Below are 24,406 nucleotides of genomic sequence, written 5' to 3'. Positions count from 1 at the left end.
GTACCCCCCTCTGCTCCTTGGGGAGAGGGGGTTTGTTATTAATTCTTTTAGAAGCTACTCTTAAAGGGAATGAAACAAAACACCTATCCTGTTTTCCTCACCCCCGTCTTTCCTTCTCCTGGGCATATCTTTAATTCTATCAACCCTTTTTGATGGGATAGGTCTTTTGAAACGCCTGCTATGCTGTTTACCCTTAAAAAAAAAAAAATCCATGGCTTTAAAGCTAAACATGATATCCTGAAACACCTTCAACTGGATCCTGACAGCTGCATTGAAACTCTCTCTCCTTAATTTAGAGCCAAGACCACACCATGAAGGGGAAATAAGATTTACTATTAAGGAGTGTCTCCCATGGACCATCAAATCCCGACAGCAATTTCATGAAGTTACAATTATAATCATTTTATAAATGAAGAAACTGTAAGTCAGTAATATTATGTCCCTTGCTCAAGGTCTAGTTGGTGGCAAGGTCGGGATTCCACCTCAAGTCTGGCTGGTCACCAAACATAAGGAACGCCTTAGGAACAGAAATTTTAATGGGAACAAGACAAAGCCTTAGTCTCTTATCTTCTTAACTGTCTTTAGAGCAAAGGTAGCTTCTTGCTGTCTTGGCAACTACATGGCAGTTTTGTATAAGATGTTAACTTCTTCTGGGGGAAGTCAGACGCTCCTGCCCTTGATAAAACTAAACTTATTATTGGTTTTGCCCCAGGATTTTCTGAAACAGATGCATCTAGTTTTTGGAAGGAATACAGGCACCTGTACTAGAAGATGTTATGGAAAGATGACTTAGTTCAACAACCATTTTCCCAGACTAGCAGCGCAGCCTCAGGGGAAGAATGATGTATTAGGGGTTGTGTGTTGGCTATGTGGTGCTCAGGGCAGGGGAGGGGGGATGGCATACATCAAAAGGAACTAGAAAATTAGGCCCTCTGGGAAGACAAATCGTTGTGAAATGGAGGTTCTCTCTTTAAATGCCTGTCAGATGGCTGTGAGTTGCCAAAAAAGAAAAAAGATTGGTCCTTCCGTGCACCCTACAACTTTCCTGCAAATTTCATTGTTATTATTTGGGGGAGTGCACCTGTGTTTCTAACAGCCCATCCCAGGATGGCTTTAAAATCAGAACATCGGATGGCCCAGGGTAAGAATGAAATGGGAGAGTGAGGTCCGGTGGGTGGGGATGGGGATGGTGATCCTTCCCAGAGCGCAGGGAAGGAGCTCCATCTCTGGAAGACGAGGGCAAGGAGAGAAGGTGGGGACATCTCACCTGGTCAAGAAGCATCACTGAGGATTTGATGATCTCCCTCCATTTTTGGAGCTCAGTATCGTGGTACTTTTGTTGGGACTCCAAGAGCTGGGCCCATTCTGTCTGAGACTGGGGTAACCTGTGGGGTAGAAGAAGGGGTACCCTGGCAGCTGGAGTTATGCTCAGTGGACTCTCCTGTGCTCCCAGACCCCTAGAGGACAGAGAGTCACATCAGACTGCTTTGTCCTCCACTCAATGCCCCCCGGTTCCCCTGTGTCCCCGATCTGAAGCAGACTAAAGCTACGCGGACAGTTTTCATAGCTTGCCAACGGATGCATCCCCAAGGGTTACCCACTGGCCAAGGGCAGCAGGGCAGTCCCAAGGAGACTGGGCGGCAGGAGCTGGGGCGCGGTACCGGGTGGGGTGAACGTGGTGGCAAAGGGAAGAGGCGAGGATTACCTTTCTTGGAGCCTCAGACCCTGCCAGGCAGTGAGGGTCTGGGTGGTGTATTCCAACATCCAGAGTTTATAGAAGAGCATCATGTTAAGGATGACCAGCAGCACCAGACTAGGGAAGAGACGAGGGGGGAGGGGGAAGCAACGGCCATGAGACGTCATCGAGAATGCATGCTCCCTCTAAAAGCCAGGGATGTCCCCCACCCCAGAGGCAGCTGCTGTCCTTAACCACTGGTCACCTGAAGCATTGCAGTGAGTGAGGTGGAAGGATGCAGCAAGGGAGAGGAAGGGGGGGGGGGGGAGAGAGAGAGAGAGAGAGAGAGAGAGAGAGAGAGAGAGACAGACAGAGACTCTCATCTGGAGGGGCCGGGACACAGCAGGAGAGCCATGGGGAGGTATGTGGGTGAAGGCATTGGGAAAGAGAGACACGCAAGAGCCACCCAGAGTCTGGGTGCCTGGGGGAAGAGGTAAGATGGAGAGGAAAAGAGATGAAGGGTGAAGGAAGCGATCAGAGAGCCAGTACCTGAAACAGATCCTAATGGGAGCAAGGAGGAAAAACGGGGAGGAGGCAGAGGTTAGAACAGACCAGTGCGGGGGTGGGGCGGGGAGAGCTGCACTGTAACCAAGCCAGACAGCAACTGAGAGGCTGGGGGAAGGAAACACCGGAAGCAAGCATCCATGGATGAGGAGACCCAGCAAGCAAGGAGCCAGAGAGAGCAGCTGCAAACAGATCTTCGGTGACAAATCGAGGCAAGTCCTCCCACCCACCCAACTTGAGGCACAACAGGAGGTCAAACTGTGGAGCATCTGCCTGATCCACGTCACAGGTGTTAGCGGGATGCCTTAAAAAGGGCAGTCTCCTCCTGGTATCTGCCCAGTCCCAGCTGGGGTCACGAGGCTCCCCGGTCTGGGCCGGAACTGGTCAGAGACAGGGAGGTGGTAAGGAATGGATCCGGGGGGACAGAGAGCGACCGAGAGAATGGGGACGTTCTCTTCTTCCCTCGGTGTCATTGGCTGCCATTAAGATCATCTTAGGACACAAGTCACGGAATAGAGAGATGAAGACCTGGGTAGCAAGGGGACCGAGAGACACACGGAACTGGGAACGATCCCAGCTTGCCGCTTCAAGGTTCTTAACTTCTGATGAAGTTCCCTAGCTTCTCCGAACCCCCTTCCTCAACAGGGACGGTGCCTACCGTGCTAGAGCTGCGACATGCATGGGTCGAAGTGGACATAAAGCACCCTGCACCCAGGAAGCCCTCGACGAAGGGCGGTTTTATCGTTAGAGGAGGTACAGGCCCAGATCAGGATACACACAGGAAAAGGGAAGGTGGCATCCCGGGAAGACAGAGTGAAAGATGGAAAAGGACCAACAAAGAAAATCTGACACTATGCCTTTGACCTTTTGAAGTGTGTGTGTGTGTGTGTGTGTGTGTGTGTGTGTGTGTGTGTGCACGTGCATGTGTGAGAGAGACAGAGAGACACAGAGAGAGAGAGAGAGATACTGTGCTGTTCTCTGCACGGAAGGTAGTATTCCTGGAGCTGGCAGCTGCAAATGCCTGACCCTACTGGGCCGTGTTCTCAGGGCTCTGTGAGTTCTCCAGAAGAATCTCTAAATATTGCGTTGACTTTCACCGGATACCGTCTTTAATTGTATCAGCACACGCCAGAGGAGATTGGAATGCCCACCTCTTCGGCATGTGCCGCACACAATCTCAGCTCCTGCATTTGGGTCTGTGTTTCGTATAATCCTGCCTGTGCTCAGTGAAGGTCCAGGGACACCCCTACATGCTGAGGGAGGGTCCTGCAGTGGTCTACACGGAGAAAAGAGGAAGGAGAGCCGAGTTGCCTCGAGGCAGGCGGACGGCGGTGCGGGCCTGGCAGACGCAGGGTGGTCTGTGCTACACAGGTCCATTCCACATGCACATTGTCAGCAGACCCCCCGCCTGAGCCCCCTGGTGGTGAAAGGTGAGGTCTGATTATCCCAAACTAATAAAGCCCCAAAGTTAGTTAATGCCATGCTATACCACTGACTCAGGAGAGCAGGCCTACTTAAATAAGTACTTAATTAAGAGCAGGCCTACTTAAATAAGTCAACATGCAGAAAAAGCTCAGGGAACTTATCTGAGGTTAAAGTTTTCTATCTCCCAAACCCAACCAGGAGAGACTTTACAGAACAGTACGAATCACGTCAAATGGATGCTGCTAAATGTGAATTTTACTGGTCTTACAGCTGTCTTTGCATTTGACTTTTTCTAGGATTTATTTACTTATTTTGAGAGAGAGAGAGAGAGAGAACACCAACAAGCAGGGAGGGACAGAGACAGATGGAGAGAGAATCCCAAGCAGGTTCCGCATTGTCAGTACAGAGCCTGACATGGGGCTCTGAGACCATGAGACCATGTCGTGAGCCGAAACCAACAGACGGCTGCGTAACTGATCTGAGCCACCCGGACACATCCCTGCATTTGATTTTGTGAAAATAACTTGGCTTCTTAGGCCACTCACAGAAGAACTTTCCATCTACTTTTGTTACATACTCAGTTAAGGTTAGCAGAGAGCCTGCCTCACGTTCCTCACAGGGGCCTTGTCTGCAGCCCTGCTCTTTCTCGCCCCCACCCACCCCGCTGTCCTCGGAGGATGGTCTCATCCGCACCCATGGTTTTCATGCTACTGCTGACTAAACCAGCATCCGAGACCCATGCTTCTCTGCCTCGCTCCAGGTCCGCATCAGCAAGTACCTGTCACCTCCGCCTGGATATAACCTTCAGCAGCTCAAGACACACGCGGAATGGAGCAGCTTCTCTGACAACCCTGTGCCCGATCTGTTAATGACACAACCATCTACGGGTGCTCGCTGCGGTCATTCCTCTTCTTCGGCTACCCAACCGCATGGCTAACGGGTCTTCCCCCGGCAGGACCTGTCAGCCCCAATCGCTCGCCTGCCGGACAGTCACGCTCGCCTACGTCACTGCCACTTACTCTGACTGGCCTGTCCGCCTCCAGCCCTTCCTTCTCTAGGCTTCCGCACATGGCTGTCACAGTGACTTTTTTAAATAATGCAAAAGTGGGGCGTCTGGGTGGCTCAGTCGGTTAGCATCTGACTCTCGATTTTAGCTCAGGTCATGATCTCACGGTTGTGGGACTGATCCCCACGTTGGGCTCTGCGCTGACAGTGCAGTGGCTGCTTGGGATTCTCTCTCCTGCTCTCTCTGCCCCTTCCCTGCTTGTTCTCTCTCTGTCTCTCTCTCTCTCAAATAAATAAATAAACATTTTGGAAAAAAAAAAAAAGGCAAAACAAACCATGTCACTCCAGGGCCTCCTTCAGTGCTCCCTCATGGCTGGGCTGTGCCCCTGCTTCTGCCTCTCTGAAAACACTTTGGTGGGGGTTGAAGGAGGGAGGAGGGGGTGTCACAAAAGGAAGATCTGGAGGCAGGCTAGTGCCTGGTGCACGACTGGCAGGGCCTGCGTCTAGGCAGCCCTCACGCCCATCACCAGCTGTGCCCCCATAAGCTCACGGCACAGCCCAACCCCCAGGAAAGGCGGGGGTAGAGGCACCAGGTGAACAGAGCGCAAGCGGTCAGCACTCAGCTGTCTCAGGCACCCCGTGCTCACAGGGATGCAGGGGCGTCCAGGGCGGGCTGCGGGCTTACTAAACTGCAGACAGCTGTGCTCTCCCCACCCTACACCCGCATTCTTTCCATGCCCTCTCCCCCTGCCCAGCATCCTTCTGTGAATGGCACTGAGCCTACCGTTTTATAACATTATGGCACTATTATAAATTATTTACATGAATATAAGCATATGCCTTTCTGGACTGTAGTCATTGATTTTGTCTGGCTCTCCCGCCAAAGTGGGGGCCCAGGAGTGCATGGTCCTTGCACCTGGCACACAGCAGAGCCACAAAACATCCCTCCCAAATGAACGAATGGGCTCCGAAGATGCTTTGTAGCATCTCTACGTTAGCATTTTCCCAACGGTGCGGTAATTCTGAATTTGCTGCCTGTCCTATCCCCTTGAAACTGAGTTCCTAAGGGCATGGATGCAGAGAATCCCCTTCTCAATCCCGAAGGCCTAGCTTACAGCAAATGCTAAATAAAACAGAGAAAAAGAAGCAAAGAGGCAAGGAATGACGGACAGAGCGACTGATCTGAAGGAAGAAGCCTAGAGGACAAAGAAGAAGCAGGGCTGTGGTGTGGGGGTGCTCATACGCCTGAGGGGCCAGCAGGCAGGGAGGGCAGGTTGGGGAAGAGCCTGGAATCCCTTACACACAGCTGATAACCAGCAGCAGCTTGGACACACTCTGCAGGTGGAAGCCGTTAGGGGTGTCCTCGGGGACATGCCGTGTCTGCGTGGAACCTGTGGGGGAGAGTAAAGACGCTGTCAGCATTGTGGCACTCAAGTCCGCTGGCTGCTCTGACGGCGGTCACGCACAGAGCCTCAGGGGATGAAGGACAACCGTCCGTGGCGCTGTCATGATGACAGGATAGATACACCCGGCCTCCACAAAAGTACAAGGGGAAACTCCTCGAGGGCCGGGTCTGGGGTGGGCCCAGCAACGCAGACATTAAAGTCACCAAACGCACGGGAAACTCAACAGCCTTATGTAACTGGGACACGCAGGGGCGGGACAAAGTGCCCACAGCTTAGCCATGGCTCAGGCAACAGCCCGCGGCGAGGACTAGAGACCGCTCTCCGCCCTCGCTTTATTTATAACCCGCTGCGAGATGCTGAGCAAGTCTCAATGCCTGAGACTCAGTTTATTCAAATGCCGTGCTGGTCAGAAATCCTACGTATAAAACACCTAAGGCGGGGTGCTCTGGTTGAGACTGAGGGGAGGGACGTGGAAGGCTGGCTCTTTCCTCCTCTCCTGTCCCCATCCTGAGGAACGCCCACGACTGTGCGAAGCATAGCCTAAAAACTGCCGGATTAGCCGTCTCTAAGGCTTCTTACGGCTGCGTGTCGCCATGACTGGGAAGACATGAGGCTGTGCACGCTGGATGCAAGGGGGAGACAGGTCAAGGGAGTCCACTGTCCGGTAGGGCAGGTCCTCAGTGGGCCTGTGGGGGCCAGGGGAGGGGGGCTGCCTTGGGCTCTCTGACATTCAGGTTATGAGGTCATCTCTGGCGTCTGCACTGGGGCTTGTCCCTGGTGCATTTGCCCCAAGTTTGGAAGCTGCACATTTGAGTCTATCCACAGGGACATGGAGTTCAGGTCACGTCTATTCAGCAGACCCCACACGTGGGTTCAGCAGGGACTGAGGACATTAAAGGGCAAAGGGAAATAGGTAGAGGATCCGGAGGCTGAAATTTAAGGAGTCGTGTGCAAATCATACACAATCTATACCCGAGGATGCAAAATGAGCGTGTGCACGCATACGCCTCGGCCTGGGCACACGGCTCTGGGTCCAAGCCCTGAGCCACGCCCCCACTCCCACCTGGCACGCACCTGCCACGTGTTTGATCCTGTGGCCCACATCTTCATCAGTGGGTGTGGTGACGGGGCTCATCACCTCTTCCAGGTGAGGCACCCGCAGGTGAGCATGGGGGCGCTTCCTCCTCCGTACCGTTGGGGGCTTGCTGGCCTTCTCTTTGGGAGACTGTCTGTGCATCTCAGCCAGGTAGGTGCTCTCCGTTTTGGTCAGCTCGCTCTCTGTCACAGACGAAAGGCCATCTGCCTATACCTCCAGCTCGACACGCTGGCCTCCAGAAACAGGTGCCTGCTCCTAGCTGAGAGAGCCATCTTCCCATACTGTACTCTGGGACACTGACTGCGAGGGCGGGGGTCCCTCGGGGATGGCCACGGGCCTCAGGAAGCTGGGATTCGGCCCCACCCCACCCCCTCTTCAGGGTTGCTCAACATTTTGTAGACCTAGGTCCCCAGGATCTGCACCCTCATGCGCACAACTTGGGGCATACCCCATTTCCTAATGGAAGCATTCATAGGCTTTTATTTCCTCTCCATAACTGAATTACCACCGGTGTGATCAGATGGGAAAGTCACAGATCCCGTAAAAGTTACAGGCAGAACCTCTTGGAAAATGTACATGTTCCCATACGTGCCCAATTCTGTATCCATTTCTGGGCGGACTTAGGGACCCCATGATACTCCTTCCCCATCTCGGTCTGCCCCCCCTCCACTCTCCATGTCTCCTGGTCCCCTGGATGGTGGCGGCCAGATGCAGTTCAAGCAGCACCGATGGCTACAGCGCATGCTCACCCAGGTGGCGGAAGTAGTCCTCCAGCCCACTCCAGAAGTTCTTCTCGATGAACGTCTTCACTAACCCCCAGGGCTGTTTTCGATAGCGCAGCTCTGTGGAGACCCTGAGGGAAAAGCCAGAAACGCGATCAGCCATTTCCTGGGCAGACCCTCCCCTGCCGCGCAAAAAGAAATTCAGGTTTAAGTCCACACTTGATCTTAGCCAAAAGGCCGAGAAGCGATTTCAGGTTTAAGTCCAAAGCGGCTTCGCATTTGTGCCGCACTTTACGAGGTGAAAAGTCCCTTCACACCACACCCACCACGCCATCTGGTCTCCCTGGCCGCCTTTGGAGATCAGTGGAACTGGTGGCTTTATCCTCACTTTGCAGGTGAGACAACGGGAGTTCTAGACTAGTCTAGCGGACCGAAGGCTAACAACAGGGCTCTCGACTCCAAGCCCATAGCTCTATGGTGACATCACGCTGCCTCCTCCAGATGGTGCCAGCCAGCCATGGGGGTCCTTTTTGCCTTCTGCAGACACTTTCAAGTCCAAATCAGGCTCTAGGGTTCCAACATTCCCACCTTTCACCAGCCCTGGCTCTTGCCACCTTGACCTTGCCAGCTCTTGCTTTTTTCCAAGTATTCTCTCTCCCAGTCACGGGTCTCTCTGCTTGCATACTATCCCCTGCCACTCCTACACAGCGGCTCTGAAACAGGGCTCCTGTCTTTTTAATGTTTATTTATCTTGAGAGAGAGAGAGAGAGAGCACGTGCGCACACACACGGGAGGGGCAGAGAGAGAGAGGGAGAGAGAGAATCTCAAGCAGGCTCCAGGCTGTCAGCACAGAGCCCGACACGGCAGGGCTTGATCCCACAAACTGTGAAATCATGACCTGAGCTGAAATCAAGAGTTGGACGCTTAACTGACTGAGCCACCTGGGCACCCCTATGCTCCTATTTTTACGGCTGCCTGCCCTCCTCTCCCCCCAACCGTCCTCAGGGACGCCCTGGCCTGACGTCAGCATGCCTACGCTTGCGAGCCACCTCACCCTGTCCCCCGAGAAGTGTTCAGGGGGTTACAGGCGGGCGCCTTTCTACAGAGGTTTATCTGAGGTCAACAAGCTGCCTCTGTGTGAACTGAATAGAAAGAACGTCTAGTCAGGAAACTCTCCAAAGAAGCTGGAAGGGAGAAGCCTAGACACTGTGCGGGGGCGAAGGATGGAGGGGACAGGAGGTACGAGGGGGCGGCGGGGGGGGTAATAAAGGAAGGAAGGAGGGAGGTTTAGATAAATGCAGACAGCAGCACAGACACCCCCCCAAAAACTGTTTTTTAAAGAGGAGGATGAGAAAGGTGCAGGCCCCTTTGAGACGTGAGTGTGCAGAATGTCCCGATTCCCAAGAGGGCTCCCTGTAGCCTTTCACCAAACACCCGTTTTATTGCCAGTGCATGAGCGAGGACATCCGTGCACACCAGGGACTTCCTGTGAACCCGCTGAGGCCCTCCAGACGCCACACCTGAGTCGACTCTTGTTCCGAGCCACGCGGGTGAGGGTGTAGCGATTGATGGTGTAGAAGTAGTCGTGGTAGGGCACGTCGTGTGTGAGGACCTCGGCGTCTATCACGTAACATTCACTCTCCTGGCTCGCCTTGTACATGGTCTGTGGGGAGAAGGGTCCACCGGACATCGCTAAAGAGAAGCAAGGAAGGGAAGCATCTCCCCTGCCCACCGCACACTTCTAGGCGGAGGACCCAGAAACACTGGGAATGGGAGGACGTTAGGTGTTCCCACCTCAGGGCTAGACGAAGCTTGCCACCCGAGAACTTCTTCCTGGCGTACTAGCCCTGATCCTTCTTCCTGCCGCTCTTCGGTGCCCCTGCCCTCAACTCACCTGTGTCTCCCTGACAGTGGCAGTTTTAGGAGCCAGAGGGTTGGTGAGGGTGATGGTATAGAGAATCACTCGGCTCTGGTTGCCATTCTCTTCCTTCTTCCATGGATGGAAGATGATATCTGAGGGTGGAGAAGAGCCCTGGGATGAGGGAGGGAAAGAGGCATGCCCTCACCATATCCGAATTTCCCCTCCAAGTGAACTCTTGACTGTACTGACTGCCGACTGACCCCCAAAAGGAAGCCAGTGGGAGCCTGAGGGCCCGGAGAGGAGGAGGGGAGGAGGGGGAGTCAAAGCAGAAAGAGGCTCATTGTAGCATTGCCGAAATTCTGCACAGGGCTCCAGAATGCTGATTGTTCCTGGGGCTGGGACAGGCAGTCTCGGGGCCACCTGCGGGGGTGCCGGCAACACTGGAGCCACTGTGACGAGGGCCTGGGATCCTTGGGAACAAGCCCTCTCCTCTAAGGCGTGTCCTCCCCGTGCCCGCAGCATGCCCTCTCCTCCTGGCAGAGGGCTACGCTCTAGATGCTCCTTCACAGACTCAGATGCCTAGTAGCTCTGCTGGGCCAGAGCCACACGCCTGCTGGGGAGCAGAACAGGAGCAAGGGGAGGAGACAGGAGCACGCAGGTACAAAGCAGGAACGCAGAGAGTCCTAGGTTTGAATCCTGGCTCGGGCTCTACTTGGCTGCGTGGCCCCGGGCAAGCAAGAACAGTCTGAATTCTGGTTTCCTCCTCGGTACCCTGGAGACCGCAGTGCTCACACACGTGGCAGATCCGAGGGTCACACGAGATAACGTCATGTGTCTGGCACACCACAGGTGCCCACTGAGAAAGGGTCGCGGCTACTCTTTGTTAGATGGTGGACTCTGGGAGGTCTTGCCCACTGGTGAGCCTCTGGGGCCTGGCACTGAGTGCTGGGGGCGGGGGGGGGAGCAACCAGCAGGGCCCTGGGGGAGCCGGAAAGGGGGTGCCCCGGGCCATGGGGTGGCCTGGAACAGGAGGGAGCTTGGGGAGAAAAGGAAGAAGTGTGGCCAAGAGGGAAGGGACGGGAGGCACCGGCCCCGGAAGGACTGACCGGAGAATCGCCGTTGCTCCATGAAGTCCCGCTGGAAGGGCGAGTCGGTGAACAGCAGGTCATAGAGCTTGTCCACACTGAAGTTGAAGACTTCATTCACGTACTGCCGGCCACTCAGGTCCTCGTAGAAGGCCTGGACCTCCCCTGCACCGAAGAGCCACGGAGAGTGAAGGCAGAGGGGCGGACGGCCCCAGGGATGCCCCCAGAGCAGTTACGTCTCTGTGGCTTATGTGGCCTTACCAAGGGTCAAGGGCGGCCGGGGTGGGTAGTGGTTAATGACCTCACCTCTGCCCTGTCTCCTCCTTCGCCCGCGTGCACAAACTTACTCTAACTGGCATTCTATTCAGCCTTGCTTGACAAAGAGTATGGAAATGTGCTATCGGCTCTTCTGTTTTCAAGGCTTCCCTTCCTAATCAAGGTGATCTTAGACTAAAACTCAGATCTCACTTCCTGAGCTGAACTGGTAACCTCAAAGTTATCAGTTATCCAGAGCCTGTAAGTTAACCACAACAGACGACAAAAGGCATTGCAACCATGGCACAAGTGCGTTAAAGGGACATGGATTCATCTGGAATAACCTGTTTATATAAAAGCTTCTAAGGCTGGGCTGGTTTGCAGGGCCGTGATCCCTTAACCATACAAGCCCTGCTCTGCTTCCATAAGGCACTGCGATGTTTCCCCCAGGATTTCCACACCCTCCACCTTTCTCCGGTCTCTATTTGCTCTGGGAGAATGTTCCTGAGGGTACAGGCGTGCTGCTAAAGCCCCAGAGCTCCTCCCAAGCCCTCAGCACCCCACAGTCCCTAACTGCCGCACCTACGGAGGCTGGTATGTGATCTCAAGCACGATGCTGCCATTGCTGGCACCCCTGTGGCCCAGAAGCGTCACACAGGGCCCATGACTGCACAAGACAAGCACTATGGGAGCGGTCACGTCTGAGTTTACGTGACTGGCGCCCTTGCTGCTATGCGGTACCCAACCCGTGCAGTCATTTGCACTGGCCCTGCATCCTAGATGGAGTAGGGAAACCAGGCAGGGGGGAGAAAGACACTCGAGGTGACCACAGGAGGGACTGTCCTCAGATGTTCAAATGAGCACCGTCCACATACACTTACTAGTCAAGCCTACCACCAGTTCAGTGGATCAGCCAATTTCATGAAGACTGACAATTTGGCTTCTAGCCCTGGAATGTCAGAAGCAAAACATTCCCAAGCTAGGTCCTAGAAGCTAACCCTGTGCAGGAATGAGGTACGAAATACTACCTAGAAGTACTGGAGAGAAAGGCAGACTCTGGAGTCTGAGTGACCCAGCAACACCTTTCCTTGTAGCCTGGTCTGAAAGCCCAATGCTGGAGTCACTAAAGCAAGGTTCTAATAAAATCTGATTATGTCCAGGGGCACCTGGGTGGCTCAGTCAGTTAAGCGTCCGACTTCAGCTCAGGTCACAATCTCATGGTTTGTGAGTTCGAGGTCGAGCACCGCATCGGGGTCTATGCCGACAGCTCGGAGCCTGGAGCCTGCTTCGGATTCTGTGTCTCCCTTTCTCTCTGCCCTCCCCCGCTCATGTTCTGTCTCGCTCAAAAATAAACAAACATTAAAAAAAAAATCTGATTATTTCCAGGAAGCAGCTGACTGGCACTTTCCTGTGGCATATACATTGCCCTGCATCGCATCTCTATGGGGAACGAACAAGGCCACGGGGGGTTACACTTAGTGACAAGACGGGATGGCACGACAAAGCATTATCCATCGAGTGAAGAAAGACAAATATGGCATAACATGGATCCTGCAGTGACTACCCTGAAAGATGTATGTTAATAACAAATGAAATTTAAAAAAAAAAAAAAAAAAAAAAGGCTCTGTTACCCACCCGCCCTTCCACTGGAAGCCCAGACACGGACTCCAGCCTTCCTACACGACATCCCATTAGCCTTCAAAATGGAGAGAGGAAGGGCCACGCTGCACACCCATTTTCCAATGCCCACCTTCATCATGGGTGTCGGAAGAGTCACTGAGCTCGGTGGGGATGTCCTCGTTGTCATTGAAGTCCAGCGAAGGGGAGGTCACGGGTGCGATGATCTCCATCTTCTCCCCGATGATGTTGTCAATGGCAAGCTCCTTCTCCAGGGACCCATCGCCATCCAGCACCTCCTCCTCCAGGGGCAAGCCATCAAACTAGAGTGGAGACGAAGCCGTCACCTGACAGGGGCAACCTGCTGGGGGGTCTCCAAAGGGAGATTTCCCCAGCCTGGGGAGCGCTCACGTTCACAACACAGCTGCTCAGGAGCTGGGCTGGAGTCACACCCCAGGGGTTTTCCCCAGCTCCACCGTGGAAGATGGGAGAACACAGAAGAAGGTTCTGCCCTTGTCTCGCTCACCATGGAAGAGCACACCAAGCCCCAGCAGTGAGCAGAGTTAGTGCCTTCAGGCACAGCTCTGTCCCTGGAGCCAGGCGACAACACGTCAGCCTGCCTCTGGCTATGACCCGTCTGCTCAGAAGCTCAAAAGCTTCATCAGCGTTTTTAAATTTATTCTCCCCTTAGCCTTGGAAGGGAAGAGATACAGGTCTTTCCGTTTTTGAGATAACCTCAGAGACAGAAAATGGAGATTCGGCACCAAACGAATAACGTTTTCATTCCAAGGCCAGGTGGTCTGCTTGACCCCTACGCCAGTGGAACAGGAGGCCCCCCTCTCGGGAAATCCTTTCCAAGAAACCCCACCCATTCTTCTACCTGCCAGCCACCTGACACTTCCTTCATCAGGTTTCCATCCCCTCTGTAACCAAGTCTCAGAGAATAAAGGTCTTTCTTCTGAACACATTTTTCTCTTTCACAAAGTCTAGCTACAGTGGGAAAAGAAATCGGAGTGTATATACGCTAGGAACTCAAAAACTAATTATTGAATGAACAGGAAAGAGGTATATAGTCCCAGATTCATACATGATTTTGACCTCAGATCAAGGCAGTAAACACACACACACACACACACACACACACACACACACAAAACCCTGGGATAATTCTCCAGCGGGAGTGAAGCCCACGTCAGTGAACTTGGAATGGTTTTTATCCACTCAGAAAGCAAACAAAATCTTATGTTCAAGGCACCGAGAACCCAGCTCTGGATCCTGGGACTATGCTGTTAGAGAGCCCACCGGCTCTAGGATGCCTCTGTGAATAAACTGACCACAGGGCAACCAACCTCCCTTCTGCCCACTCCCCAGGCTGGGGTCCTGTGAAGTTAGCTCGGCTGGGAAACACTGGCCACTGGATTGGGGGAGGAAGAAAGGTCTTACTGCCCATACCGACACGGGGGCTTCGCTGCTCCCTGTGGATGTCAGCGTGCTGTTGGTGATGGATTTCTTGGGTAGCTGAGGACTGGCATCTGGCTTGGTCTCGATGCTGCTTTTCGACGAGCTGTCATTCACTTCATTCTCTTCCACGGGGATCTCCTCACAGTAGCTGAGAGAGGACACCATACATTCCTGTTAACCTTGCTGCCAAGACCACCAACTATTCCAAGAGCCCCAGATCTGTCCACCCCATCCCAAACTATTGGCTTTCTTGCTTCTTTGCTTTGTGAATGATCTTCCTCAAAACACCACCCCCCTGCTACACTGTTCTCCTGGCGCCTTCTCCCCACCCTGCACCCCCAGCCCCATGTACAATGTCCAGCTCCAAAGTCACCTTTTCTTAGATTTAACCATGCCTAAATACGACTATTATGTGTCTTAAACTATCTTTCGCCCACTGGCATCCCATCCCATCCCAACCAGACCCTTTGAATGACATAACCGGTCTCTGAACACACATTTTATTTCCCACACAGTGATGAGGATGAGACCCCGGACACGAGGGCCTTTTGTTGATAATGCCCAGATTCTGTATCCTAACCAGTGAACTTCTTTGCCTTGGACGCCTGAAGGGAAACCCTCCTTGAGGTAGAGGTGGGTGTCCTTGTAGGGACACTTCAGGGACGTCACTGTAGCCTTTCCCAAGGGAGCAATCATCCCCGTCACCAACATCTTAAACTTTACCTATCGCCCCATCTGGATGCATGACAACTCTTGAGTAATCTATTATGTGCCTCCTAAAGATAATCAAATAGACAGATGTTCACAGAGATTAAGTGATAACTACCACTAAATGTCGGAAATCCTACCTGAGCCCAGGTCTACCTACGACACATTCGGTGCTCTTTCCTGGCCTTCTACTGCTCTGTGCCTCACACACCACCACTGGGCCCCCACCTACCCACATTCCCATCTTTCTCAATCCATCGACAGCATGAGATACAACGATGCTTCCTTCTCCCTAGAGCCTCCTTCCCTTGGCCTCTAGGATGCCAGGTCTCCTAGTGTTCCTCCTGCCTGGCTGGCTGTTCTTCCGGGATTTCTTTTGTTGCTTCTCCTTCTTGTTGAGTGTCCCCAAGCTGAGTCCCTGAACTTCTTTTCTTATGTTCATTCAGCCACTTGGTGGCTTCAGCCAATCTCACGGCTATCCACTCACAATTCCCTAATTTACATCCCTCGCCCAGACTTCCCTCGTGAACTCCACACTCACAAACACAAATGTCTATGTGACATCTCTACCTGGCTAACAGTCCTCTGAGACCCAACCTGCCTGATCTTCTCCCCCAAATCTGGTCTATAGTATTGTCCATCTCGGTTTGGAACTTCTCTAGTCTTCCAGTTGGTAAATCCAAGAAAACCTTAAAGCCATTTTTGGTTCCTTTCCAAACTGTCAGCAAATCCTTCAAAATGTATCTGGTTCTACTTTCAAAAATATATTCAGAAACTAACCACTTGCTGCCATTTTTACTGCTACCCTCCTGGTCCAAACCACCTTCACCTCTCATCTAAATGATCTAAATTATTCAAGCCTCTTAGCCTGTCTGCTCTTGCTCCTCCCTGATCTATTTTCAACCCAGGAGCCAGAGTGATCCTATTAAAATGTTAAGTCAGTTATCAATTACCTACTCAAAGCCTTCCCAGGGCTTCCTGTCCCACTCTGAGTGAGAGCCAATCATCATGTTGGCCAAAAGGCCTTCAGAATCTGGCCCCTGGCCTCACCTCTTCCCGCTTGTGCTTTGTCCATTCCACCCACCCACCCGCTTGCTTTTCTCTCTGCCTGGGAAAGTCTCCCCACAGGTAAGCTCATGGTTGACCCCCTCACTTCCTTCAGGGCCTCACTTAGACATCACTCCCCGGGAAGGCTGTCCCCACCATCCCAGTCCCTCTTGGAGAAGCTGCCCTCTGCCTTCTCACCCCATAGTGTTGAAGTCGTCATCGGGGGGCACGTAGTCCTCGTCGTCACTGGTAAGGCCCAATTCATTCCCATAGCACTGGTGAACAAAGTGCCAGAGCTCCTTGGGACACAGGGGCTGCAGGAGACAACAGAGTGACTGCGACCCTTCCTTCCTCAGGACCCCACTCTACATGGAGGCACTGAGTTGAGCTGGACTCCCTTGAGGGAAGGAGAAGCTGGCCTCCATGCTCCTTTGCTGGACAAAGAGGAGGGTAACGCCTCTGTGACATCTTCCTCCACCTCTTCTTCCCTTTTCCAAGCCCATCGTCAGATACCTAATCTTCTGCCAAAAATATGGCTTTCAGTAGAGCCAGGAACTTGACCTGTCCCCACAACTCAGGTTTGCATAATGGAATCAACTGGCCCCTTAAGGACGGTAACTATCCATCTTTTGCTCCTATGGATGAGGTCGAGCATTAGGCGTCATAAGCCAGTGTTACTCTGGGGCCAAGGTGATCACAGAGCGTCTGATTCGGACTCGGTCCCTTGAGCCAGTCTACCCAACACCTCAGATATCTCTTTATACTAATGCTGGCCACGTAGGCCCTACTGCCTTATGTTCAAGAATGAGGTGTGACCTCAGAGGCCCATTCCATAGTTGGACAGTTCTTGTGGTTGGAAAGAAGCCTATATTCTCATAGTTCAAGGGACCTCAAAGGTCATCACATCCAACCCTCTCTTGGCTACCTGAACACTTCCTTCTTTATTGTCACGCAGAATCAGTTTGCCTACAGTTCTAGGTATTAGTTCTAGTTTCTTATTTCACTGGGTGTCTACAGGTCCTCCTCAAAAGTACTGTCCTCAGAAAAGTGAGCTCGCATAGGGTTCAGATTTTTGGGAAAGAGGCAACAGGATGTGGAAGAACTAAGACTGGATAGACCATGAATGAGTCTTAAACTGGAAGGAGGGGGAGCAGGTGGTAAGGGAAGTATGTGAAAAAGAGCAAGAGAATTAAGAAGAAGAGAAGCAGTCAAAATACCAAGATAGATTTTTAAGTGAAACATAAAGAATGTTTCCCATCAATAGATGCGATGAAGAATCTGAGAATTCTCCGAGTCCATCCTTTCAAGGTTATGGTTTAAGAAGCAGGTGCTGGGGCGCCTGGGTGGTTCTGTCGGTTGAGCGTCTGACTCTTGATTTTGGCTCAGGTCATGATCCCAGCGTCATGGGATCGAGTCCCACATCGGGCTCCGTGCTATCAGCACAGAGCCTGCTTGAAATTCTCTCTCCCCCTTTCTCTGCCACTCCCCCCCAAATAAAATTAAAAATTAAGGGAAAAAAAAAAAAAAGCAGCAGGTGCTGGCAGATTGCCATGAGCCAGGGTTCTGGTTTTCCACCTAAGCAGAAATGCCTAGAATAGCATAGTCAGGGCTCTCGCTGAGCTGACGGGTGCTGGCCCTCACAGAGCCAGAGGGAAACATCTCCTTTTCCTTTATCTGGACCTCCTGCCTCCTATCTTTGGCCCTTATGTATAGCATTCATCCCACCTGGGACGCCTTTGCCATTCTGTGTTCTCCCCTTCTCCATACACCCTTCCCTGACCATTCCATTTGGCTTGGCTTGATTGACCACAAGCAGGTCAAGGACAATCGGCACACATCTATTTTGTGAGAGTTCCTGTGAACCGTATGGATGTCCATCCCTCTGTCTTATCCAGCAATGACAGTGGTTGTGAACTGAAGATCCAAACAGGCCAGTGGACGTTAAAACACATTATCATGTTACTATTATTGATAGCTACTTAAGGCAGAAGATCTCAGCTAAAATAAGTTACCTAGATTTATGCCACGGCTGTAGTTCTTCAGGTTAGAAGAAATTCTAAAATTTTTTTTTTAACATATATTTTATTTTTGAGACAGAGAGAGACAGAGCATGAACAGGGGAGGGGCAGAGAGAGAGGGAGACACAGAATCTGAAGCAGGCTCCAGGCTCTGAGCCATCAGCCCAGAACCCGACGCCGGGCTCCAACTCACGGACCGCGAGATTGTGACCTGAGTTGAAGTCGGACACTTAACCGACTGAGCCACCCAAGCGCCCCATGAAATTCTAAATAATAAATCTACCCAGGTTACTTCAGATTCTTCAGGATAGAATTAGGGTAGATAACATACATGTCATATATATAATAACTAATTATAACCATGTAACTTCTTTCTATGTCTCTTTCCCTGGCTTGGGGGCTATTTATCAACACACCCTCCGCCCTGACATCTGAGTGTGAGTTTTCTAAGGAATGTGGCCATGATATCACATTTATCTGTGTCCCCTCAGTGTCCTTCAGACACTCAAGCAGTCAAACTTGTGGCTGTATTAACTCTATTTCCCTATTTTCTGTATTTTTTTAACGTTTATTTTATTTATTTATTTTTATTTATTTATTTATTTATTTATTTTTAATGTTTATTTATTTTTGAGACAGAGAGAGAGCATGAATGGAGGAGGGTCAGAGAGAGAGGGAGACACAGAATCTGAAGCAGGCTCCAGGCTCCGAGCTGTCAGCACAGAGCCCGACGTGGGGCTCGAACTCAACAGACCGTGAGATCATGACCTGAGCCGAAGTCGGACGCTCAACTGACTGAGCCACCCAGGCACCCCTAACGTTTATTTATTTTTGAGACAGAGAGAGACAAAGCATGAACGGGGGAGGGTCAGAGAGAGGGAGACACAGAATCTGAAACAGGCTCCAGGCTCTGAGCTGTCAGCACAGAGCCCGATGCGGGGCTCGAACTCACGGACTGCGAGATCGTGACCTGAGCCGAAGTCGGCCGCTTAACCAACTGAGCCACCCAGGTGCCCCCTATTTTCTGTATTTTTGATGCTCCGGGATCTGAGGCCTTGCTCACTGGGGAGGGACTGCCCCTCCTGGGGTTAGGTAATTCCTGGAAATAGAAAACCACGTGCCTGAAGTGCATCTTTCACACGCGACTGACCAATCCGAGGTGGATACCACCTTCTTTTCCAGCTCTTACAGTCCAGGTCCCTAGTATGCAGCTTTACGTACCCCAGGGACAGGTACCATGCACCCAGAGACAGTCTCTGTGCCCTGAAGCCAGATGGAATCATTCAAAGTAGCTGATCCTCAACCTGTCCGCCTGCTTACCCTGCCTCACCTATTGCTTCCTGCAAAAAAAAAATCACAATAAAAGCTCTGGCATGCTTTCCCCCTCGCTCTCTCTGCCTCCTGGCTGACGCCGGCTGTCACTTCCCCGTGTGTTTCTGCATGGTGGGATGCACCTCTGCCTCTAGGCACCCGTAAGCCTGAAAACTGATCCTTTCCTAACAGTCACCTCCACCTCTGTGTGTCTCACCATTCCTGACTAAAACAAATGCTGGCACATTTTACAACAGTGGGACTGAAGTGTCTGAGGTCCAGGAAGGCCTCGGTGCAGACAGCAACGAGGCTGCTCACACAGCATCACGTGTGGGAGAAGACGTAACTCACCCCGAGTCTGGGGGGCTTTCCCAAACTACGTGGGCGGCTTTGGAGCAAGCCAATGTCCCAGTAAGAGCAATCTTTCCGTGGGGCCCCCACCTCAGGGGAAAGAGCATTCCAGATGGATGTGCATGCTGAGGCTGAAGGAAGGAGCTGGGCGGCACTTACCTTTTCGAGGAGTGCATTCTGCCAGAGCCGGAACATCATCATGTATGTCCTATCCCGGGCTCCGAATGAAGTGAAAAAGTGCTAGATTTGGGGAAAACAGCAAGAAATATCTGGTAAGACTCACGATATAACAAATGGAGGAGACAGGGTGCTTCATCCTTTAAAAAAAAAAAAAAAAAAAAAGAAGCTGCTGGGGCACCTGGGTGGCTTAGTCGGTTAAGTGTCCGACCGTTCAGCTCAGGTCACGATCTGATGGTTGCTGAGTTCAAGCCCTGCATCAGGCTCTGTGCTGACAGCTCAAAGCTGGAGGGTGTTTCAGATTCTGTGTCTCCCTCTCTCTCTCTCTCTGCCCCTCCCCCATTCACACTCTCTCTCAAAAACAAACATTAAAATTAATTAATTAAAATAAAAGAAAACAAAAATAAACAAAGAAGCTGCTGAATTCATCCCCAAATGCTACAGTTATCTGTGACCACGACATCAGGGTACTCTCGCGATGGGGATGAATCCTCGGGGTCTGTGACCCCCTAAGTCCTCACTGTCACCAAGTCCTTCATTCACCCATGTTTCCTCGGTGCTTCTCTCTCTGGGTGGAGGTTTTCACCTCCGTAAAACAGCTTCTTTCACCTACCGGCTAGAACTGGGTTATTAAGTGCTGAGCTTTGAACTGGCCTTTGAGAAGACAAACCCACTAACCCACTCACCCTTTCAATATTAAGTCAACAAATGACTGAATGTAGTACATGCTGGGTACGATTTTACACATTTGGGATACAACAGCAATCAGGACAGGGAGGGACTCCTGCTCTTTGTGCTTACACATTAGTGGGGACCCTGTATAACGTGCGGGAGGGAAATGATGGGAAACCAGATGGTACTGAACACGATCCAGGCGCTTCCCAAATGCTGCTGCTTCATTTTAATCACACAAAAGCCTTGGAAAATAAACATAACTGCTAATACCTAATAAACAGGCTGGTGGGGATCAGGTGACGTCTGTAATCACAAAGCTGATTCGTGAGAAAAAACAGAATTCAAACCAAACACCATCTGACCCCAAAGTCTCATGGTTGTTGCCACTGAACTGACTCAGTCCAAGGGCATGGCAGACCTGTGTTCAGCAGAAGCCTGGTCCACCCCTAGCCCTGAAGCGATCAGTCTTCAGGCTCTGGTTAAAGATCAAAGATCACAGGGGCGCCTGGGTGGCGCAGTCGGTTAAGCGTCCGACTTCAGCCAGGTCACGATCTCGCGGTCCGTGAGTTCGAGCCCCGCGTCAGGCTCTGGGCTGATGGCTCAGAGCCTGGAGCCTGTTTCCGATTCTGTGTCTCCCTCTCTCTCTGCCCCTCCCCTGTTCATGCTCTGTCTCTCTCTGTCCCAAAAATAAATAAACGTTGAAAAAAAAAAAAAAAAAAAAAAAAAAAAAGATCAAAGATCACAGTGTTTTCTCTGCCCTAAATGTTACCGACCACATTTTCTCCATCCTGATGTGCCGAATCCATTTCCTACCAGACTCTCATCCCTTTTTTATTTATTTTTTCAATCTTTTTTTTTTTTAATGTTTATATTTATTTTTGAGACAGAGAGAGACACAGCATGAGCAGGGGAGGGGCAGACAGAGAGGGAGACACAGAATCCGAAGCAGGCTCCAGGCTCCGAGCTGTCAGCACAGAGCCCGACGCGGGGCTCGAACTCGCCAACGGCGAGATCGTGACCTGAGCCGAAGTGGGACGCTCAACCGACTGAGCCACCCAAGCGTCCCTGACTCTCATCCCTTTTGATGAGCTCTACACGGATATATAATAACATCTTACATGTGTACAACGCTTCACGATTTAGTGTTTCCAAATATGTGATGTCATTTCAAGAGTGTTATAGGAATGGCTGGCTCCATTTTATACATGGGAAAACTTAGGTTGAGAGAGGCAACGGAACACACCTACGGTTACGGGACTCAAATTTAAGTGTTCCGGCTCCAAGTGCAACGTTCAGCTGTTCCATCTTCACCCCTGCTCAGAATCCAAACACCCTGACCCAGTGGAGGTGACCCCATGATCTGCATCACCTGACCATCCGTTGCTGCCATCCTACTGGCTTCCATATTCATGCAACTGAGGGACGGAAGTGGGAGGCTTGGGGACAGGGGCAGCGGGGAGCAGAAAGTCCAAGGTCGGACTCCACTTACCTTTTCTGAGTCAGTGCAAACTTGGATGGCATTGGGAATGAGGCGAGCTGTTTTTTCTTTAGTCATGGAGCAGATGTCTTTCAAACGGACAGTCAGCTGGCACCCCACAGGGAAGGGAGGGTGGATAAGGAGAGGAGACATTAACTGAGTCAGCAGTGAGCATTCGCACGGCCCCAGTTCAGAGAGGGGAGATCACGTGTCAGTCTACGTATTTCTAAACCTAGAAGGGACCTCCTCAGAGATCATCTGGTTTAGCCCCCTACTTCATAGAGGCCACAGGGCGACGTGGTGGCTGAGCCTCGCCTAGAGCCCAAGGGTGCCTCAGCTCCTGGTGCAGGGAGCCTTCTTTCTCAAGTCTACACAGTCTGATTAACGTGCAGAGGCCCCATGCTACTTGCCACTTACAAAAACACAGAACACCGGCACTGGATGCAACCATAAAAGTCACCCAGTTTACCTCTTCCCACTTTATCTCTTAAGATAAGGAAATAGAGAAAGAGCAAAGGACCAGCCTAGTAGCACACAGCTCACTAGGTGGAGAACGCAGATAACGTACAAGCCAGTTCTGAGGCCAATGTTCCTTTTACTCAACTATCCTACGCCTTGCAGAATACTTAACTCCATTTGCCAAAAGCAAATGCTCCCACACTCTCTTCCACACCCGGGAGGGAGGGAGGGAGGGAGGGAGGGAGGGAGGGAGGGAGGGAGGGGAAGACGTGGTAGAGGAGGTCTATCCCTCAAGACTCGGCCTGTACATTTAGGAATTGTGCAAAGGTGTGGGTGGAGCACGAAGTCAACAAAAAGGGGCAGGTGGGGGCAGCTTGTTCAGCCACAGCCAAGGGGACAACCCCGGAGGCAAGCCCCAGGTCTTTACCAGAGTTTCCCAGCGGAAGATGTTGCTGTAGAAGCAGATCCAATTTTCAGAGAGGTAGAGTCGGCCCTGAAGAAGAATGTCTCTTTGGAGTGCACATGAGTAATCTGTGGTAGGATGGGGGGCAGAGAGCTCAGAGACGGGACGCATCTTCAGTGAACCACTACAAGTTAAGCATGCCCGCCCTCCACCAGCACTGGGGGAGCCCAACTGCCTCCCACTCACTAGGCTCCCTAGGTGGGTGAGACCCTTGAACTAGTGGCCAAGGGAGTCCTTGGTGTCTCATGTGATTTGAAAGATCACCGTGCTTCCGCCTGGAGGGAGAGGAATGGATGAGATGGCAGAGGCGGGGCAAAGACGTCGGAGGTAGAAAAGGCCACGGGGCGCCTGGGTGGCTCAGTCGGTTAAGTGTCCGACTCTTGATTTCAGCTCAGGTCATGACCTCACGCTTTATGAGACTGAGCTCTGCATGGGGCTCTGCACTGACAGCATGGAGCTTTCTTGGGATTCTCTCGCTCTGCCCCTCCCCTGCTCGTGCTCTCTCTCAAAATAAACACTAAAAAAAATTTTTTTTTTAAAGTCAACGAACACCCCTCCCCTACACAGTTACCCCAACCCTTCACCGCTGGGCCATCTACAGAGGTTAAGAATGGCAGAGACTCCTTCCAGGTTGGGCTTTCTGTCAAGGCCACCACACACATGGTACTTAGCCCTGAGCCACAACCACGAGGGTCGGCGCTCTGGACATCTTCTCTCCCTGCTCCCGGACAGATGTTCTCGCTTGGGCTGGCTTTTATGTGGGCAACCTCGAGACAGAAGCAGCCTGAGTGCCGTCCTTGGGATCCCAGACCTCCTTCTTGCCCCCTGCCCTCCATCCCCAGGTCTCCCAGCTCACCAACAATGAGGCGCTCCGTGTCTGGAAGTTGCTTAAAGAGCTTTCTGAAGTCTTCATTTCTCTGCTTGTAAGTTGGGCTTAATACCTGCACGACAACGGCCAAGGTTAGCAGGATGCTTCCAGGTTCTGTGGGGCTGGGGGGGCAGATGCAGGAAAAGCACCTGCTTGCGTGTTTAAAAGGCAAAGATGAAGCCCTGTTATCCCACAGACCCTAAGCGGCCAGGTTAGGCAAAGGGAGCTTCGGTATTATGGAAAAACACCGTGGAGAGAATCTGCCACTGAAAAAGTGGCAACTGACGCAAAAATGTCAAACAGACGAAGCAGGGCCCACATCACATCCCAAGGAGAGAAAAGAAGGAGGGACACGTCCAGGGAGCTTCCTGGGACCCACCATGAGAGCTATTGCTGTCCTGCCTTCTGCCAGCAGGAAGTACCACCTTGACAGTGAAACAGGGGCCCAGAAGGGCTCCCTCAGCCCCCCGGGAGGACCCAGAATATGACGGTACTCAGTGCATCCCTCAGAAGTGGTTATCATGGCTAATACAGTAAGTACTTGGCCGTGTATGAAATTCACAACAAGAAAAAAAAAGAAATCAAAATGGAGGACTATATCAATGTGACGTCTCAATTATATCTCAGGAAAACGGGGCAGGGAGAAGACCTGCACTTTACCAAGACTGGATTTTAAAAAA

At 51.9% G+C, this 24,406-nt stretch overlaps 1 protein-coding gene across 9 annotated transcripts in view; it reads right to left on the bottom strand.

Annotated features, from left to right (window-relative positions):
• GRAMD1B (GRAM domain containing 1B) overlaps window positions 1-24,406 on the bottom strand; it is a 246,578-nt gene that overhangs the window by 6,325 nt on the left and 215,847 nt on the right. For 8 of the 9 annotated variants that reach the window (XM_047877602.1, XM_047877598.1, XM_047877603.1 and 5 more), the window contains 15 exons: window positions 23,715-23,799; window positions 22,823-22,926; window positions 21,949-22,044; window positions 19,767-19,847; window positions 16,126-16,241; window positions 14,164-14,320; window positions 12,845-13,034; window positions 10,861-11,004; window positions 9,788-9,906; window positions 9,414-9,556; window positions 7,921-8,024; window positions 7,150-7,353; window positions 5,970-6,060; window positions 1,706-1,813; window positions 1,268-1,457 (listed from right to left, as the gene is read on the bottom strand). In XM_047877602.1, coding sequence (XP_047733558.1) covers window positions 1,268-1,457; window positions 1,706-1,813; window positions 5,970-6,060; window positions 7,150-7,353; window positions 7,921-8,024; window positions 9,414-9,556; window positions 9,788-9,906; window positions 10,861-11,004; window positions 12,845-13,034; window positions 14,164-14,320; window positions 16,126-16,241; window positions 19,767-19,847; window positions 21,949-22,044; window positions 22,823-22,926; window positions 23,715-23,799 — 1,932 coding nt within the window. The remainder of the gene's footprint in view (window positions 1-1,267; window positions 1,458-1,705; window positions 1,814-5,969; window positions 6,061-7,149; window positions 7,354-7,920; window positions 8,025-9,413; window positions 9,557-9,787; window positions 9,907-10,860; window positions 11,005-12,844; window positions 13,035-14,163; window positions 14,321-16,125; window positions 16,242-19,766; window positions 19,848-21,948; window positions 22,045-22,822; window positions 22,927-23,714; window positions 23,800-24,406) is intronic. The other variant, XM_047877599.1, reaches the window with a different exon arrangement.

Source organism: Prionailurus viverrinus, chromosome D1 (assembly GCF_022837055.1).
Source record: "Prionailurus viverrinus isolate Anna chromosome D1, UM_Priviv_1.0, whole genome shotgun sequence".
NCBI lineage: Eukaryota > Metazoa > Chordata > Mammalia > Carnivora > Felidae > Prionailurus > Prionailurus viverrinus.
This window is presented reverse-complemented; position numbering and strand designations above follow the sequence as displayed.